Source organism: Nicotiana attenuata, chromosome 2 (genome assembly GCF_001879085.1).
Source record: "Nicotiana attenuata strain UT chromosome 2, NIATTr2, whole genome shotgun sequence".
NCBI classification, from domain to species: Eukaryota; Viridiplantae; Streptophyta; class Magnoliopsida; order Solanales; family Solanaceae; genus Nicotiana; species Nicotiana attenuata.
This window is the reverse complement of record NC_031990.1, coordinates 27,922,195-27,940,002: the sequence shown is the minus strand read 5'-3', so window position 1 is coordinate 27,940,002 and position 17,808 is coordinate 27,922,195. Positions and strand designations below refer to the sequence as shown.

Genomic DNA, 17,808 nt, shown 5'->3' with positions numbered 1-17,808 from the left:
CCCCCCCCTAAAAATTGGGGGAGAAAGACAAGATAAGATAAAGAATGATGAACTTTCCTTATTGTGTACCCCAAGACTAATGGGTTCCCTTTAGCAAAAGGTCTGAACTTATTTACATTGCTGGTGTAAAAGAATCTTTACAGTATTACGTCAATGTTTAAAAGATAATTACATGCATGGTCCATAATTAGTGAAGTAAATATTTGAAAAATGAGGCAGTTAATTTGTTACAACGGGTTAAATACAGTGATAATGTAAAAATTCTCTTGTACTATTGGTTTGTTTTCTTAAGCTGAGATAGTAAATTTCAATGGTAAAATATTTCCAGGCAGGTTATGGAGCGTTCTTAGCCACATCGTCTGGAATGCCTCACCAGACAAAGGCTTTAATTGTTGGGTTTGGTGGAAGAAAACTATTTCAAGTATGCTCCTTCAGTAATTGCACCACGAGATCCTGACAGACAAGGTTATTAATTCATGGCATAATTCGTGCAAAATTCCTTCTTTTTGGCAGGAGCACGGGACGGAACACAGTGCGCTTGGTCAAGTTTTGGGGTGGATGATGGCTGCTGTATACATGGGTGGTCGGCTACCTCAAATTTGGTTAAACGTAAGTCATTAATCTCAGATAACTCTAACAAATTGCTAATTAACAGTTAATATTGAATCCTTGTTTAGTTTAATGGAGTTTTGATGCCAAAGCCACTAAACATATTTCTTTGCCTGACAGATTAAACGAGGGAATGTCGAGGTATTCCACAGAACTAATTCTCTTCTGAATTGTTTTTACTTAGTACAAGGCATAACTTGCTTTCTTTTCACAATGCACAGGGTTTAAATCCTCTCATGTTCGTCTTTGCACTCATCGCCAATGTCTCTTACGTAGGGAGGTAGCTAATTCTCCCGTTATTTACTCTGTATAGTAAGCACTTTTAATTTGCTAGAGTTTAGGTCGTATGAAGTAAATATTGTACTCAATCCGCTCACTTAAAAAATAATTTGCATGTAATTTTATCTAAAGTAATACGCTATAAAAAGCTAAATTACAATGATGGTGTAAAGATTATTTGCACTAATTGTGCATATAACTTAAATCTATCCCTCTTAATTCATCATTAAAATGTATCCAATACCGTGCTCTATTTTCCTAATTCACTTATTATGTTTACACGATGCAGTATACTACTAAGGTCAACAGAATGGAATAAGATTAAGGCCAATATGCCTTGGTTGTTGGATGCTGTTGTCTGCGTTGTGCTAGATTTATTTGTATCCTCCTATTCCTCTTAGTATTCTTTTTAGAAGCATGCATTTATCTATTGTTTTCGTACTCGGTACTAATTTATTCGTTCTTCCCGAATTGCCGTGCCTTAACACAACTTTAGATCATATTACAATATGTCTACTATAAATACTTCCGAAAGCAGTCTTCCACTTCCAATGGCAGAGATGATGAAGGAGCCTACAAATAATATTGAAGGAAAATTGCAAGCAGCATGTGTTGCTGCTGACTTTTTTCTTTTCTTTTTGGGTTGATAACCCCTTTTCAGGAGTTTTCTCACTTTGGTAGTTTGGCGATTCGAACCCGCAATCTTAGGGTTGAAGGTGATCTTAGGGTTGAAGATGAAGAGTACTCATCAGTTGAACCACCCTCTCTTATAGTCTCACTTAGGTGGAGGTGTTACATTTCGTTTAAAAATAATATGTTATACGGGTGTTAATCTATACTCCTTCGGTCCAGTTTAATTGATTTTGTGATTGTTTTTACACATATTAGTCTTAGGGTATGCGCTTTGCGCGTGTACTCATACTATTGAATATATAGTTTTAAAAATAATATAAATATTATCAAATAATATATTTGACTTATGAAATTAAAATTAAAGAAAAAATGTTGGTTCTTTGAAAATGATAACTGTTGATCCCATTTTGTTAGCTCAATAAAGGAAAAATCTTCCCCATAGAAGTCTGCATATACCTTATTGTAATTTGTGAGATTTTTTTATGGGAATATCTTATGAAAATTATTGTTATTTCTACAGCCTAATACTTAAAAAAAATTAAAAATATTTTTATTAAGAAAAATAAATCAAATAATTTGAGAAATTGAATCTTTTGGTCTTGATAAATGATGAGGTTTGGCTTTATAGCTCATAGAAAAAAAATAAGTGACAATATAAAGTCTAAAAATAACTGATTTTGAGTTACTATTTTACAACTATTAACTTAATATAGAAAAAATGTTGCCGTTTTTTAAAATAATAATAATAATTCACGACAACTTATTTAGAATATATTTTGTCTTCCACTATTTTATTTTTATTATTTTTAGTTTACATTTTTACTAATTGGACTCTTAATACAAATTCTTTAACTAAATTGTTTATTTTTTCACTTGCACCTTTTATGGAGATAAATTTGTGTATCCTAAATTTTTTGCTAACCTGAAAACTAATTTACTTATATGATGAATTTAAAAAATAATTAAAGTGGATTCTTTTGCTAATTATTAATTCAAAGACTTAAATTTGTTCTGAGCATTAAAGGAAATAGTATGTGTTTTGTCTATTCAAGTTCTTCATATATTAGCTCATTCATAGTTTTGAATATTTATTATTATAATTATAATTTTTTCCAATAAAAAATTTGCATTGTTGAAGAGTAAAAATTATTCTAATATTTTACTTTTGAATTTTTTATGTTTATAAAACTCTCAACCATTTTTCTTTCTCTCTTTGTCTTTTATATTCTTAAATATCTTGTTAGTAATTTGTCTTATTACTGATCAGCGTACTTTTCAAATATTATACAAAAACGATATCTAGAAGCTAGAATTTAATTGTAATTAGAATTTCAAAAGTAGATATGACATGTATTCTCATTGAATAATATGAGAAATTAGAAAATGAAGTCCACTTAAATTCATTTACTTCTCTAGTAGTATCGTTAGGTTTGATTAGGTTTTCATGCTTAGCATCCTAATAAAATAGACATAAAATAATGTTCTAAAATAGTATTATAACTATAATTTTGCTTAACACTTTTTTGCACTAATTGTATTTAAAGAATATTAATTGTTTGAGCTTCTTGTTCTTTTTCTTACTTTTGTAAAGGTAAATATAGACAAAAAGATTATTTGAAAGTTGAATATTTTTATACTAAAATTAGGACATAAAAAGTTATACTTCATTGGCCAACGAAGCAATTTACAACCTATTCTAAGTCGTAAGTTTTCTTTTTCTCAAAAAAGGAAATCTTGTTTAGTTTTTTCATGTTTATAGCATACGTTGGGCTTCATTATATAGAAGTTTAGACAAGAATTTTTTAGTATGCAAAATTTTACTTGATTTAGAATCTAATATTAGGAAAATAATGTACAAAATTTAGTTGATTTAGAACTCCTAACTATTAGAAAATCTATTAAATGACTATTTTGTCTAGTGTGAAATCTATTTTGAAAAGGTAAAAAAGGCGAACGACATTTCGCTAAGGGCCTTCGTGCAATCAATAAAACGTGCGTTGCACGTGTCTATCGTGTTAATCAATAAAAATATATACAAAAAGATTATTCTGCATGTACCCCATACACTTCTAGAATCTAGGTAAAGTAATCTTCGTAGGCCGTCAGCCAAACACTCCTAATTTAATCCCTTTTTTGAGTCTTATGTTTCTTCTCATCTCGAAAATTTTCATTTAACTCTAACTTATGCATCACATGAGAAAGTAGGAACACTCTAAAAGAACTCATTCCACCTAATCTCTTTCTAAATAATTATATTTATGTATTACATAATTATATATATAGATCAAAGTAGAATATAACATTTCAAAACCATGTAAATAGAAAAGTTAAAAAAAAAAAGGAAAAAAGGATTCTACGTTTTTGTTTGACAAAGATGCCGAAAAATTACCCATAACAAAAGTAGAAGAGTTTCCTTTTGATGTATTGTCCTTTTTTATTTATGTATAGGAAAAATTAGAATTTAAAATAATTTGATTCCTTCTTGAAATATATATTTTTTAATTAACTTAAGATTTTAGGAATTGAAGACATTTTAGTTCCTTCTCTAAAACGTACTTTTCTCATTTATTTATGGTAGAAATTTTAGAAATGTATTTTTCACTTTTATAAATCAAGGTCCTAAATAGAAAAGTAATTAAATGAGTATTTCTAAATATTAGGAAAGTAAATTGAATGATTAATACTATATATAGGAAGATAATTAAATGACTATTTTCCCAGTGCGAACTCGGCGTTGAAGTCGACGAGTACCAGCGATTTTATCGTTGTTCGTGGCTGATATGTTATATCATGCTCGCTCAATTCTATGGCTCATTTGGCCAATCTTCCCGACAGTTCGGGTTTTTGCAGGATCCCTCTCAAGGGAAATGTTGTTACCACTGAGATGGGGTGACATTGAAAATAGGGTATGAGCTTTCGTGAAGCTACGACCAAGGCCAAGGCCAATTTCTCGAGGTGAGGGTACCTCATTCGACTAGAGTTTTTCTAATGTAATAGATTGGAGATTACGTACCTTTATCCTCGCGGACCAACACTGCGCTTACCGCGACTTCTGACACGGCCAGATATACAAGGAGGCGCTCACCGGGTTCGTCTTTGGCGAGTAGCGGGGGAGATGATAAGTATGCCTTTAGCTCTCTCAAGGCTTCGATGCATTTTGCATTCCATTGGAGCCCGTTATCCTTTTTGAGCACGTTAAAGAATTTATGGCACCTGTCGAAAGATCGCGAGATGAACCTTGATAGGGCAGCTATGCGGCCTATCAGTTTCTGCACCTGTTTCTTGCTGGTTAAATCTTCAGATATTCCCTCAATGGCTTTGATTTGGTCGGGATTGACCTCGATGCCTCATTATGATACCAAGAACCCGAGGAATTTGCCTGAAGTTACGCCGAAGGCGCATTTTTCGGGGTTCAGCTTCATAACGTACTGCCTCAGTATTTCGAAGGCTTCTTTCAGGTGGTCGATATGATCTTCCTTCATTTTTGATTTGACCAACATGTCGTCTATGTAAACCTCCATGGTTTTGTCGAGCTGGTTCTTGAATATTTTGGTTACTAGTCTTTATTAAGTCGCTCCTACATTCTTCAGGCCGAACAGCACGACTCGATAGCAGTATGTTCATTGATGGGTGATGAAAGTAGTCTTCTTCCTCCATAAGGATTTGGTTGTAGCCTGAGTATGCATCTAGGAAATTCAACAACTCGTGCCCTGTCGTTGCGTCAATGAGCTGATCGATATGAGGCCAAGGAAAGGAGTCCTTTGGGCTGGCCTTATTTAGGTCCGTGAAATCCACACACATTCGCCATTTCCCGTTTTTCTTTTTGACCATGACTATATTGGCGACCCATTGAGGATATTTTGATTCTCGGGTGGAGTCGTTAGTAAGTAGTTTATCCACTTCCTCGCTGACGACTTCATTGAGCACGACGTTGAATTTTCTTCTTGCTTGTCGCACTCGGGGGTAGAATGGATCGACGTTCAATTTGTGTGTGGCGATGTCTTTCGGGATCCCTGGCATATCTGCATGGGAGAAAGCGAACAGATCGACATTATTGGTTAGAAATTCATGAAATTTACTTGGCTCGGAGAGCATATGGCCTATATAGGCCCTTTTGTTGCTATTGCTACTATCCAGTTGTACGGGGTGAGATCTTCTATTGTCGATCCTGCAGCCCCCACGATGTCGGGGTCCTTATAACGTCTTTCCGATCATTGGGCTCAAACCCCAACTTCATTAATTGCTATGCTTCTAAGCTTGTTCATTTTAGCTACTGAGTGAATATGTAATCTTGAGCGATGCGGTAGCATTCTGGGGCTGTGCGTTGTTCGCCTCAGATGCTGGATATTCCCCACAGAGTAGGGAATTTGATTACTTGGTATAGACTAGACGGGACGACCCTCATGGCATATATCTATGGCCGTCCGATGATCGCGTTGTAAGTTGTATCTTGGTTCATGACGTGGAACGTCGTTTCCAAGGTGATACCTCCGGCCAAGAAGCGCAGTGTTATTTCTCCTGAGGTTCGTTCGACTGCATTGTTAAAGCCCGTTAGTGTTATGCAGCGTGGTACTATCCTGTCCTCGAGTTGCATTTGTGTGAGTACTCGAGGATGGATAATACACGCGCCGCTTCTGTCATCTACCATTATTCTTTTAACATCAGTATCTGAAATACATAAGGTAATGACAAGAGCATCAGAGTGAGGAAAAATCAAAACTGTTGGTATCTGACTTATCAAAGATGATACTTTCTTCGAGGTTATCATATCGATCGTGAGTGATTGACCGCTTCAGCTTGTGTATTTTATGTGGTTGACTACTGCTTCGTCGCCTCCACAGATGATCATCTGAATGGTGCGGGCAGGAGAGGGCGGCTTTGGAGGCCCCTGGTGTTGTTCCCGTCCGCGGCCGAAGCTGGCTCGTCCTCGGTCGCTCATTAGCTCCTTTAGGTATCCTTGGTTCAGCATGTTAACCACTTCTTGCCGCAGGGCTATGCAGTCCTCGGTCCTGTGACCCCGCTCCTGGTGAAATTCACAGGACGTTCGACTTTCGGGTGCTGGGGTCGGACTTTATTTTTTGCGGCCATTTCACCTTCGTGCCAAGCTTCTCTAGCGCGTACACCACTTCTAAAGGAGAAACACAAAAATTGTGAGCGGATAAGAGTGGGAGCATACCTCTTTCGTTTCGTTGAGTTCCTGTGTGCGGCCTGGACGACCCTTCTATAAGTCGAGGGGATGGTGGAATGGTGGTTCTGACATAAGGCTGATGCCTATCTCGGTTGAGGCGTGTTCCAGGCTGATCTCTTCGACTATCGTTACGACGGACCTTCCTTGGCTCTATTTGGATTGATGTTAAAAGTTGGGTTGGACCGTTAAGGTCGTCATCGCTGCTCTCACCTCGGCACAGTAGACGTTGTGAATTTCTTCCCAAGTGGTGGGAGGGTATTTCATGAGCCTATTTAACAGCTTCCTGGTTGCTCTTGACCCATTTCTATTCAACCCACTTTGGAAGGCTGCTACCGCCATCCCTTCAGATACGTTTAGTAAGCCCATTCTCACCCTGTTAAACCGAGCGAAGAAGTCCCTGAGTCCCTCGCCTGGCGTTTGCCTAACGGCAAATATGTCGTTCACTCTGGCCTCCACATTCTTAGCTCCGGCGTGGGCGGTGACGAACTTATTAGCCATTTCTTCAAACATTGTTATGGACCGTGAGAACCAGGTTAGGGCTCCTCCAGTTAGGGTTTTGCCAAACATTTTTAGTAGCACTGACGGTACTTGCTCCTTTGATAGATCGCTGCCCTTTACCGCCGTGACATAGTGAATGATGTGGTCTTCTAGATCTGTGGTACCATCATATATTTTTAAATACGACAGCATTTTGAAGGTCTTGGGTATGGCATGCGGGGTTGCCTCCTCGCTATACAGTTGTACAACGAATCGGCCGACGTCTCGTTTTGGTAGCAGTTTTGTAGCCCCCGGTATCTTATCGACCCTTTCTTGATGTTCTCTCATCTGGTCGCGGAGTGTCTTGTTTTCGTTTTCCATTTCTTCCATTTTCCTTAAAATGGCTGCCAGTGCGTTATTGTCTGCATCAACAATGGTGTGAGTGTTACCTGTCGAGGGAGCTGGTTGCTCATCGGTGATCGTTATGACATCTACCGGTGTGACATTCCAGTTCGCTTTTTCAACGGGCTTGTCAAGTATGTCACTGAGGGTGCTTGTCAACCATTCTTCCAACAGTTTTTTCACTGCCGGTGGTGCTTCCTCAGTTGTGGATGTGGAAGCTCCTCTTTCGCGTGAAGCGGTTACACTTTCATGAGGAGGAGGTGAATCACTCCGCCTGGGCGTAACGCTTGGCGTCACATTCTCATTGCCTTCTCTACCATCCTCGTTCATGGTGTTCAGAATGTTTGTAGTGACGCCTACTATTGCTTTCTGTCTTGTATCTCCTTTTCCTGCCATTGTTAGTTTATGCAAAGCGAGGAAAAGATGACTATCCTTTTTTATGATCTAGAAGAAACTAAAATTTTAACTAAAAAGTCCCCACAGACGGCGCCAAATCGTTTGACCAAAAAGCGTTAAACCATTTGGTTAAACCAATTAATAATGATAAGAAGGGTGAATCTTAGTTAAGAATAATAAATTCTAGACCTGATGCTAAACGAAGTGTGCAGAACAGGAGATGCCAATAAATATGTTTGAACTGATCAAAAGCTCAGAAATGCGACAATATAATTGTGCAATGAATATATATTAATGCTATTAGCACAACAAGAAGGATTTACTTCCTAAGTGTTGTGAGATCCAAACAATTCTTTCTCCTGACAACAACGTGGAATGAATGAAATAGTAGAGAGTTGTTGAATCTTTGAATCTCGCGTATATAGAACCAAAAATGTCGATTTGAACCAAGTAATCGATGAATGAGACAATTTTGTATATTCTTAGGTCAACTCTTTGCATAAAGTACCTTTTTTAGAAGTGAACCCCTTTTTGTTCTCTATCTCTTCCTATTTATAAGGGACATTTTCCAAAAACCTTATAAAGTACAAAATTGGGAATATCCTAAGGAATATTCCTTGTGTCTAAATTTGAACTTAGGCTACCGCTGCCTCCGTATCACAGCTGCCCGTCTTTGACACAAAACGTTTTAAAAGCAAACCTCAGTCATCATCCCTTGGTCGACCCCCTCCTTTATCTTAATTATACTTTATTATCGATACGCCAAATTTTGACCTATACAAGTTCAAGCATGTAAAAGTTCTTTTGATAATAAAATTTTAATTATTAGAGAGTATTTTTATTTATTTATTTATTTAATTATATTTTTAACATTGTCTTCTATATGTAAGATTTGTAGAAAGTGTATATATAACTTTTTTGGTTTGAAAAACTGATTATCGAAATAATAAGTCATCATTGATATATACATCAGTGGGGATACAAATTGTGTTACAGTAATTATTCATAAGCAGGTTCAGGGGCATAAATCATGGCTTAATAAGTTACTCCACTTAGAAAGTTGGCCGACAGAGTCATGCGTACACTTCCTTTCTCATTTTAAAAGCTTTGGCCTTGACAGTATTGTAATTAATTGGGACTTGTAAAAGGCTAGAACTAGCGGATGAGCCGTTGACTAAAGCTTAAATTGTGCTTTCTTGTAGGAGCTATAATACAAACTTCCGAGAAGGCCCGCACTTAATGAATCACAAATAAAGTAAAAATTTATTCGCACCGAATATTTAAATCTTGATAATTTAATATAATTTAGTGTAAATATCCTTACTAGTATTTTAACAATTCGATGAGGAGAAGCTTTTACCCTCAAATTCCTTATCTTCAGTCAGTGTGGCTCAATCTTAGCCTACTTTATTGGTTTGACAAAAAAAATTCTAACAAGCAAGTTATTTGTGGAATTTACAAATATAATTTCAAATAGTAATTTGACAGTTTAACTTGATAAAGAGAAAACTTCATTTCAAATGATAACCTAAACTTACCGATTAAATACTTTTTTTAAACGAAGAGGGCAGAAGCATATCTATAGTGTAAATATGAGGTTCACGATAATTTAGTAGTAACTTTTTTCCAGACGAATCGTAAAGTTTTTAAATATGAAAATATCCAAGTAGTTTGGACCGCCAGGCCCCGGTCCACATGATAAATTAATTGCTACACCTAATATACATGGGATGGCGTCAAATGCGCAATGCCTTTAGCAGAAGCTGAATGTTTTGACTTTTGACCATGTGTTTTTGTTTCTTTCTTCTCCCTATCCCGCCTAACACCAATTAAAAGATACTCTACCGACACTTTTTTTCCCCCTTTCTTTTTCATGTTGCTTTTTCTTTTTCACCTGTTTTTCGTTTTTCTTACCTCTTAAGTATTAGGATTTAGGAGTATAGCACGATGAGAAAAGTAATCATAGAAGGATATTGACCATAGTTGGGATAACAGTTAATCACCTATATTATTCACTAAATAATAGGTTGGATAATGAACTTTTTAAAAACGGGTCAAATATGGATAAGAACCATATTATCCATTTAGAAAATGGATAACCAATGGATCTAACTTGTACATTTGTAAAGCCTCAAATTGGGGGTTCCTCAAGTTAGGGAGACTAAGAATTCTCCCAAAAGTGATTATATACAAGAAGTCATGGATAATATGGGTAACCCATATTATCCGCCGGTTAACCCGTTTTTTATCCGCATTAAATATGGGTCGGGTCGGATAATTGATCCGGTCTTTCATTACCCGTTTTCGACCCGAACCATATCCGACCCGCCCCGCCCGTTTGCCACCCCTAGTCGGGACGAAAAGGAAAAAGGGAAAAGATATGCGGCAAATTAAACAACAGCTTAGAAGAAAAAAACTGGATATAACATTTGGATGAACAAGTACAAATGGTAGCCTGTTTGTTTTCCGCTTTATCTTATATTGTTTAGAAATAACTAAAAGGATGAGAAGGCTCAAATCTAGAAACATTTGCTAATAGTAGTACGTTATATCCCTGTGGTAATTAACCCAAATCTCCACTAAAAACAAAAAGCAAGATATAAAAATTAAGCATAACCGGAGCTGCATGGAAATGTATGAGAACTCAAGCTAAGTTTTTAAGCAGAGCTCAAATCAGATGCCACTTTAAGCTAAGCATTATATAAGTTTTAGAACAAAACTTCAAGAATCACACATTATCAGTATTAAAATTTGAAATTGCTACTGCAAGCACAATTTGAATTATCTTGGTCTTTTTATCGTTTAGTTGTCTTAATGCTCCTTGATTCAGTTCCAATGAAAGGTGTGAGAAACCTGCCTCTTTTTTCATTCTATTGTAAACTTAACTGCAAATAGTAGCAGTATATGTTTTCATCTCTTACATTCAAAAATAGTCCTCTAGCTAAGTGCCAGTGTAGAATTCTTAACAACTGTATATTGTAATCTACTAGAATATAATAACAACCCTCACCTTAGCCCTCGTGGTCCGAGCCTTCCCCGGACCCCGCACATAGCGAAAACTTAGTGCATCGGACTGCCCCTCACCTTAGCCCTTTCGAGGTCTCTGTGAAGAGAGACAAATACTGTACATAATGTAATCGAGGAGGATCTCAGGACAAAGATCTCTACTCTCAATCTCTTTTAATTTACTGCAATTTCTAAGACACCTGAAACCATAATAGAAGCCTATTAGGGCACTTCAAGAACATAAGAAAGATCACTAGATGCAATTATCAGGTTAATTACATAAACTGCAAAAGCCTGTCACTACTGAAGATATAATTAAGTAAATAAATATGTATTCTTTCTAATACAGTTTAGACTATTGAATAAGATGATCAGACAATTCAAATAAGCGCGGCGTTATTGGATTGAGTAAAGTACCTTAAGATTCAAGAGTATAAGGTGTTTGCAGCAGATCATAAGGTGCCCAGAGGGCATCCAGGGGACAAGGGCGGTTCGAATCGAGTCGAACCCAAGGCTTCCCCTTTCCACTCCAATGCAACAGGCTAACCGGACCAGGGTGCAAATCTCGGCAGAGTCCACGAAAATTATCTCCGCCTAGACCATGTTGGTTCCACCTATGATCTACAGGTGCTATATTTCCAGCAAAAACAAGCAGAAAAGGCGGTAAAGAACCCAATTCATAAATCCTCATTCTCTTTTGCAACTCCATCCACTCCACAATCTTTGTAGTATAATCCCCTGCTCTCCATCTATCAAGATCAATAACCATAACCCCTGTATTAAAATAACAAGGTTTTCGGTTTTGGTTAGCGAAAGTTAAGGAAAGTGAAGGGTTAGACCAAAACGTGGGCGTGAAGTAAGTAGTGAAATTGGCATTGCAATATTCAGGTGCTGCTAAAACAGAGTCCTCTATTAGAGGTGTTGCTGCTAATTTAGCAATGTCGTCAACTAGAACAAGATCAGAATCAAGATAAACGACTTTGTGAAGGTATTGAGGAAGTAGATCAGCAAGATAATTGCGAGCGTAATTTAAAGGACAGTCTAAAGCAGAACGGATTGAAGTGGAAATTAGTCCTGCAACGGCTGCAATATCTTGGATTGGATAAATTGTGAAGTGAAGATAAGGGAAAGATTTAGCAATTGTAAAGTTCAAGTGTGTGGTTTCAGCAGAAGAAGAGGACACGAAGTGGAAAATGATATTTTCTGGGCAAGAAGAGTGTTGAAGAACCGAAAGAATCGCAGCCATAGATCCTCTGAGGTAAGCTATATCAAGGGTCATAGCTACATGTACTGCATTTTTTAAAGAATTAATGGCAGAACAAGAAGGGGAATTGTAGAATTTTGGGGCTTCTTTAAAATTAAGATTGGAATTATTCTTGCTTGTAGCAGTAGCGACATTTTGTATAAATAAGGAGAAGAAGATCAACAATAGCGAAAGCAGAAACCTGGCCCTGGAACTCCCAAGTTTTGGCATTATGGAGACAGACAAACAATCATAGGCACACAAATTTCCTACTTATACGTATCAGACAGAACTTCTGCTTTATTTGTATATTCAGAAAGTGCGGAAAACTTTTAAGATATTTATTTAGGAAACATTCAAAAAGATTGAAGTCAAACAGTCAAAGAAAAGGTAATCTGATTTCCTAAATATCGTAGGAATAGTAAGAAGATGATACTCCTTCTGTTTTAGTTTACATGATACTCTTTATTCTTTGTAAAATAAGGTTGACACCTTTATATATTGAAAAATAATTTATTTTGAACTTTTTATTTTACTTTTAATAATATTATTTTATTAGCCACACAAATATTACTCCCTCTGTACCAATTTATGCTAACCTGTTTGACTGGGCACGGAACTTAAGAAAAAATGAAGACTTTTAGAATTTGTGGTCCTAAATAAGTTAAAAAGAAGTCAGAGTATTTGTGTGGTTATAAAAGCTTTTCATTAAGGGTAGAATTGTAAGTTTAAGCTAAACTGTTACCAAATTTAGAAAGGGGTCATTCTTTTCGGAACGGACCAAAAAGGAAATAGGTTCACATAAACTGAAACGGATGGAGTATTACATTTAGACTAAGTTTCAAACATTTTCTTTTTGGCAGAATAGCCTAAATGGCACCTGTACTTCACCCACTTTGTCATGCCGGTCCCCAAAGTTAGACATTTGCCAACTGAACACTTATACTCATTCAAAACGTGAATAATAAACGCTTATCCAACGTGGCTTCCAGTGCGTGTATGACAATCGCATACACGTAGGACGCCACGTCAATAATTAGAAGATCACGTAGGCTCCAAGTCACACACCAAGAAGAACAAGTTAAACAGCAGCAGAAGGAGCTGGCATTAAAGAAAGCAAAGCTTTCAGAACTTCAAATAGCTTTGAACACAATGAAGCAATTCATCAAGCCTTCATCAGAAGTGCAACAGCAAAGCGTGGTGGACCCAAAACCACAAAAAGACAAGCAGGTTTTAGAAGAAAAATCAGCTTCAGCAACTTCGGGAACAAACGAAGTATCAGCATCTTCAGCAGAAGAAAAGGTCTCATGGGCCAATATGGTTGAACAAGAAGCTCAATCAACAAATATGGTGAATCTCCCCTACAGAGAGAAAAAAACTGGTATGTTCTTTTTAACACACCTAGAAAAGGAATCTACCAAGATTGGTCACAGATTACACCAATGATCAAAGTGGAGCAATCCACAAAAGCTTCGCAACCTTGGAAGGAGCCAAGAAGGCTTACGCAGAATTTCAGCAGATAGCTAAAATCAAGGCACCAGCGATACCGCCGGAACCAATTATTCCTACTCAACGGAAACTAGCAGTTGATCGACAACAGCTTTATGCTTCAATTAAGAAGAAAGAAGAAATGCCAAAAGCATTCAATTTCACAAAAGAAAGACGCAGTGAAGCAGTACAGGCCATTTTTGAATGGAAAGAAGGCGAGCAGCAGCTCAAGGGATCCTATCCAACCTACTTCAAGAGTCAGGTTAAAGTGATATTACTACCAGAAGTAAATCCAGTTTTAGCCTATTCAATGTTTTTATTGGGTATGGTTAAACAAATTATTGTGTTTGATTCTTTTAAACACTTGGAGAATTTTCCTCCAAAAATGGTAGATTCTATCAAAAGACTCTGGGAAGTCACTCGAATAAGAACCTTATGTATCACTATAAGGTCATCTATCCCTTTGTTCGCAGAGGAAGATATTAGGGTTCCATCCCTAAGTGTCATTACAGTCACTCACTTCAACGGAAGATTCGATCCAATAGAAGTTCCAAGAGAATTGGATTTCTCAGAAGAAGCATTCTATTCCTTAGTTAAAGAAGTCTTTGAAAAATCTCAAAGTATCAATGATTACTCCAGGTTCAGAATCCTCTACAGGACGTCATCAACAATAATGGTCGGAGTTAGCCTCAACGAACTAACACAGAAGCATATTGATGGGCAACGAAGAATCACAAGAAAATAAAATTCTATTTTTTCACTGTTGAAGCTAACAAAGAAAGAAGAAGGCATCGAATTTGCTAAATTTAGCTTCTATAATGTTCAACAATGGAGAATAAGGTAGAAAGAAGAAGATGGTTGTTAAATAGGCTAATTTGTTACCTTTAAGGCTTTTTTAAATGTCTTCACGCCCCTTACAAGCGTGTGAATCACGCACTGAAGCCACATATGACACATAGGATAAGCCACGTTGGATAAGCATTTATTATTCACGTTTTGAATGAGTATAAGTGTTCAATTGGCAAATGTCTAACTTTGGGGACCGGCATAACAAAGTGGGTGAAGTACAGGTGCCATTTAGCCTATTCTGCCTTTCTTTTTCGTAGGTATATTGTCTAGGCAAACATCATCAAATAAAATAAAACTAGAAAATATGTACTATTTTAGAGTTTAGATCAACTTTTCTTTCGTTTGGAAAGAAACTAAGAGCCCGTTTGGATATAAGAATTTTTTCATTTTTTTTTCGAAAATTTTTATTTTTTTTCGAAATCAATGATTGGCCATAAAATTCCCAATTTTTACTTGAAAATGAATTTTAGAATTTTTCGACATTTAAAAAACTCCAAAAAGTTTTTTCACTCAGTTCACTCACAAAACTTAAAAAATAACCCAAGATTATATTCATGTCCAAACACAACTCCAATTTTCAAATATTATTTTCACTTGAAAAATAATTACACTATTTTTTGGAATTTTACAATTCTTATGTCCAAACGCCCACTAAAAAAGGATACCGACGTAGTAACATACTTACATTTGATTAGACTATAGGGGAGCTTGGGTGATGAAAGTGCCGACGGGTCCCGTGCCTTTTTGTGGGGGGTGGGGGCCAAGAGGCCCACTTCTTCCTAAAATTTTGGGTTAAGCAGATACCACCGTCAGGGTTAACATCTACACCGTCAGGCGTCAGTTCAGGCCATTTATATGTCCAAATAAAAAATGTTGCAGATGAAAATGTCATTTACTTCTTAGTTATACTGCTCTTTAGCTGGTTGGTAGAAAGTCCTAAAGGAGAATAACTCTCAATGAAACGAATTACAAACGTTAGCTAAAGGTTTCCATTGGACTTGTACTGTTGTGCAATTTCTATATCGACAGGCCATTTAATTTGGAAACCTACTCCTTTCTTTAGCTATTGAAGTATTAGTCAAATCAATTAAATAAATAAAAAGTATTAGTCAAATCCCTCCTGAAATTCCCAACAGGTGTAAATGCAGATGGACCTACGTGTGATACCATTTCCCTTTCAAAAAATCTATCATCGACCTATTTCTTGTTTTTATTTGTTCCCTCCATTTACTTTTCTCACCTAAGACGGCACTATTTGTAAGTTTGCATATCAAATACATATGGGCGAAGAGTAGCCATATGGAGGGTCGATTGCAATAGGGAAAGATAGGGGTGCCAATGGTTCGGTTCGGACGGTTATATTGTAAATGTTGTATCATATCGATTTTTCGGTTTCTCCTATTATGTATAACCTAAATTGGACTTTTCGAAACCGTTCCAATCATATCAGTTTCTTTTCGGTATCGGTACGGTTCGGTTAATTTTCGGTATTTTTTTTTTGATATGTCATGTAAAAGTCACTAGTAGAAGTAGAATGGAATAACATACGTACTTTTATAGGACTTAGCAAAACTCTCTAGACATTTTTATATTTTAAAGGGTGATCAATTAAGAAAATATGAAAGATGGCTAGAGTATAGATCCATCAACTACTCTACAATAATGTAAAAGAAATTAACAAATTAATATTAAAAAAATATAAATCACTCGAGTGGAAAGATATTAACCAAGTTGGGATTGAGACTCAAGAATAAAGTCTATAGAAGATTAAATATTCAAAAAGGATAAATAAGAAAACATAATCAATACATTGTAGTTTGCTACTCATAATCGCTACAATACCTTGATTAATATGCTGGAAATAATTTAGTTTCAATGGGAGTAGCATAATAGGTTTTGAGAATTATGATTTTGAGTTTATTACTTTTTGTCTTATAATTGTTTTCATAAGTCCAAAACACAAGGAAAATTTAATGTTTTTGTATTTTTAAACTTAATATATAAATATATTTTTACATGTAAATTTATTCGGTACGGTTCGGTATTTTTCGGTTTATTTAAAATAAAAAACCTACCATAATTATCGGTACGACTATAAATTTATATAAAGACTTACGGTTTTATTAAAAGAAACCTAAAATCGGTTCGGTATGATATGGTTGGATTGGTTTAATTGGTTTTCGTTGACACCCCAGGGAAAGATCATGTTACAAGGGAACTGGAAACTACGTACTAGTAGCAAAAAGTAACTCTTAATAGGAACTTCTCTTCCTTAGTGATCCCATTGTGATCCACTACTGAGATTTACTGCTATTTATTTATGATTCTAAAATATAATGCTTGCCTTTAATTGCGGTAAGCTGAGAAATTGCTTTCTGATTTTTTATTGATAAAACTAACAAGTACCTAAGTAAAGTATAAGAGTAAAGCAATAAAAGAATGAGAAATTTGTTATCGGCCAGGATACATGAGGAAAGATTAGTAATAGAAGAGTACTCTGTCATTAATAATTAGGGAACTTAATTAAGAACCATTGGCTTAAGTTGATGTAGATCCGTGTTGCTAGTACTGAATTAAGGTATAGCCGTATAGTGAACGCATATGATATAATCAATATGGTTATATAAAAGTTGCTTCATTAATTAAATTGGACACTAAAAGATGAATAAATGATCGATTCCCATGTGCTCTTTCACATGCTCATGCTTTTAAGCTTTTAAATCTTCTAACAGAATGGACGGGGACTATTGTATCCACCTGTCTAACTGCTTATCCATCAAGTAGTTCGTCATTATCAGGATTCCTTCCATTAATTGGAGCAATTTATGACGAGGGTCTATTGATTCTCACGAGTCACGTCGTAAAATATATCTCGTTAGAGGAAAGAAATCTGTATTTTGTCCATAAACTTCCTTCTTTGTGCAATCCTTTTTCTGTCAAGAAAAGAACTTTGGGCTCACAAATGTTTTGAAGAAGTAGAGGTCAGAAATTTGAGGAAAATATAGAAATTTTGATACAAAGTATATGCAAAATTCTTACTGTCAATCAGTGTTTACATCAAAACTAATTAAGTAAATTTAATAGTAAAAAATAATTTAAGTAAAACTTTTTACTTCTTAACCATAATTAAGTGATATTTGTCACATCAAAGATATCAGATATAGATATTTCCATATATTAATTAGATAGATGTGCGTAAAACATCCGATAGTGATCAATTTATAAGGATGGTAAATTT

General features: G+C 35.9%; 2 protein-coding genes across 3 annotated transcripts in view; one reads left to right on the top strand and one right to left on the bottom strand.

Moving 5' to 3' along the window:
- Positions 1–1,766, top strand: part of LOC109206040 (probable vacuolar amino acid transporter YPQ3) — a 3,860-nt gene extending 2,094 nt beyond the window's left edge. The window contains exons 7-12 of one of the 2 annotated variants that reach the window (XM_019368809.1): positions 329–421; positions 514–609; positions 730–750; positions 831–889; positions 1,178–1,268; positions 1,385–1,642. In XM_019368809.1, coding sequence (XP_019224354.1) covers positions 329–421; positions 514–609; positions 730–750; positions 831–889; positions 1,178–1,268; positions 1,385–1,471 — 447 coding nt within the window. In that variant the 3' untranslated portion in view covers positions 1,472–1,642. Of the gene's footprint in view, positions 1–328; positions 422–513; positions 610–729; positions 751–830; positions 890–1,177; positions 1,269–1,384 lie in introns of both variants that reach the window. The other variant, XM_019368816.1, reaches the window with a different exon arrangement.
- On the bottom strand, positions 10,427–12,662 carry LOC109206031 (probable galacturonosyltransferase-like 2). Its single transcript, XM_019368798.1, has 2 exons — positions 11,408–12,662; positions 10,427–11,190 (listed from the first exon to the last, which is right to left on the bottom strand). The coding sequence occupies exon 1, from the start codon at positions 12,462–12,464 to the stop codon at positions 11,409–11,411; it is 1,056 nt and encodes a 351-aa protein (XP_019224343.1). The 5' UTR covers positions 12,465–12,662; the 3' UTR covers positions 10,427–11,190; position 11,408.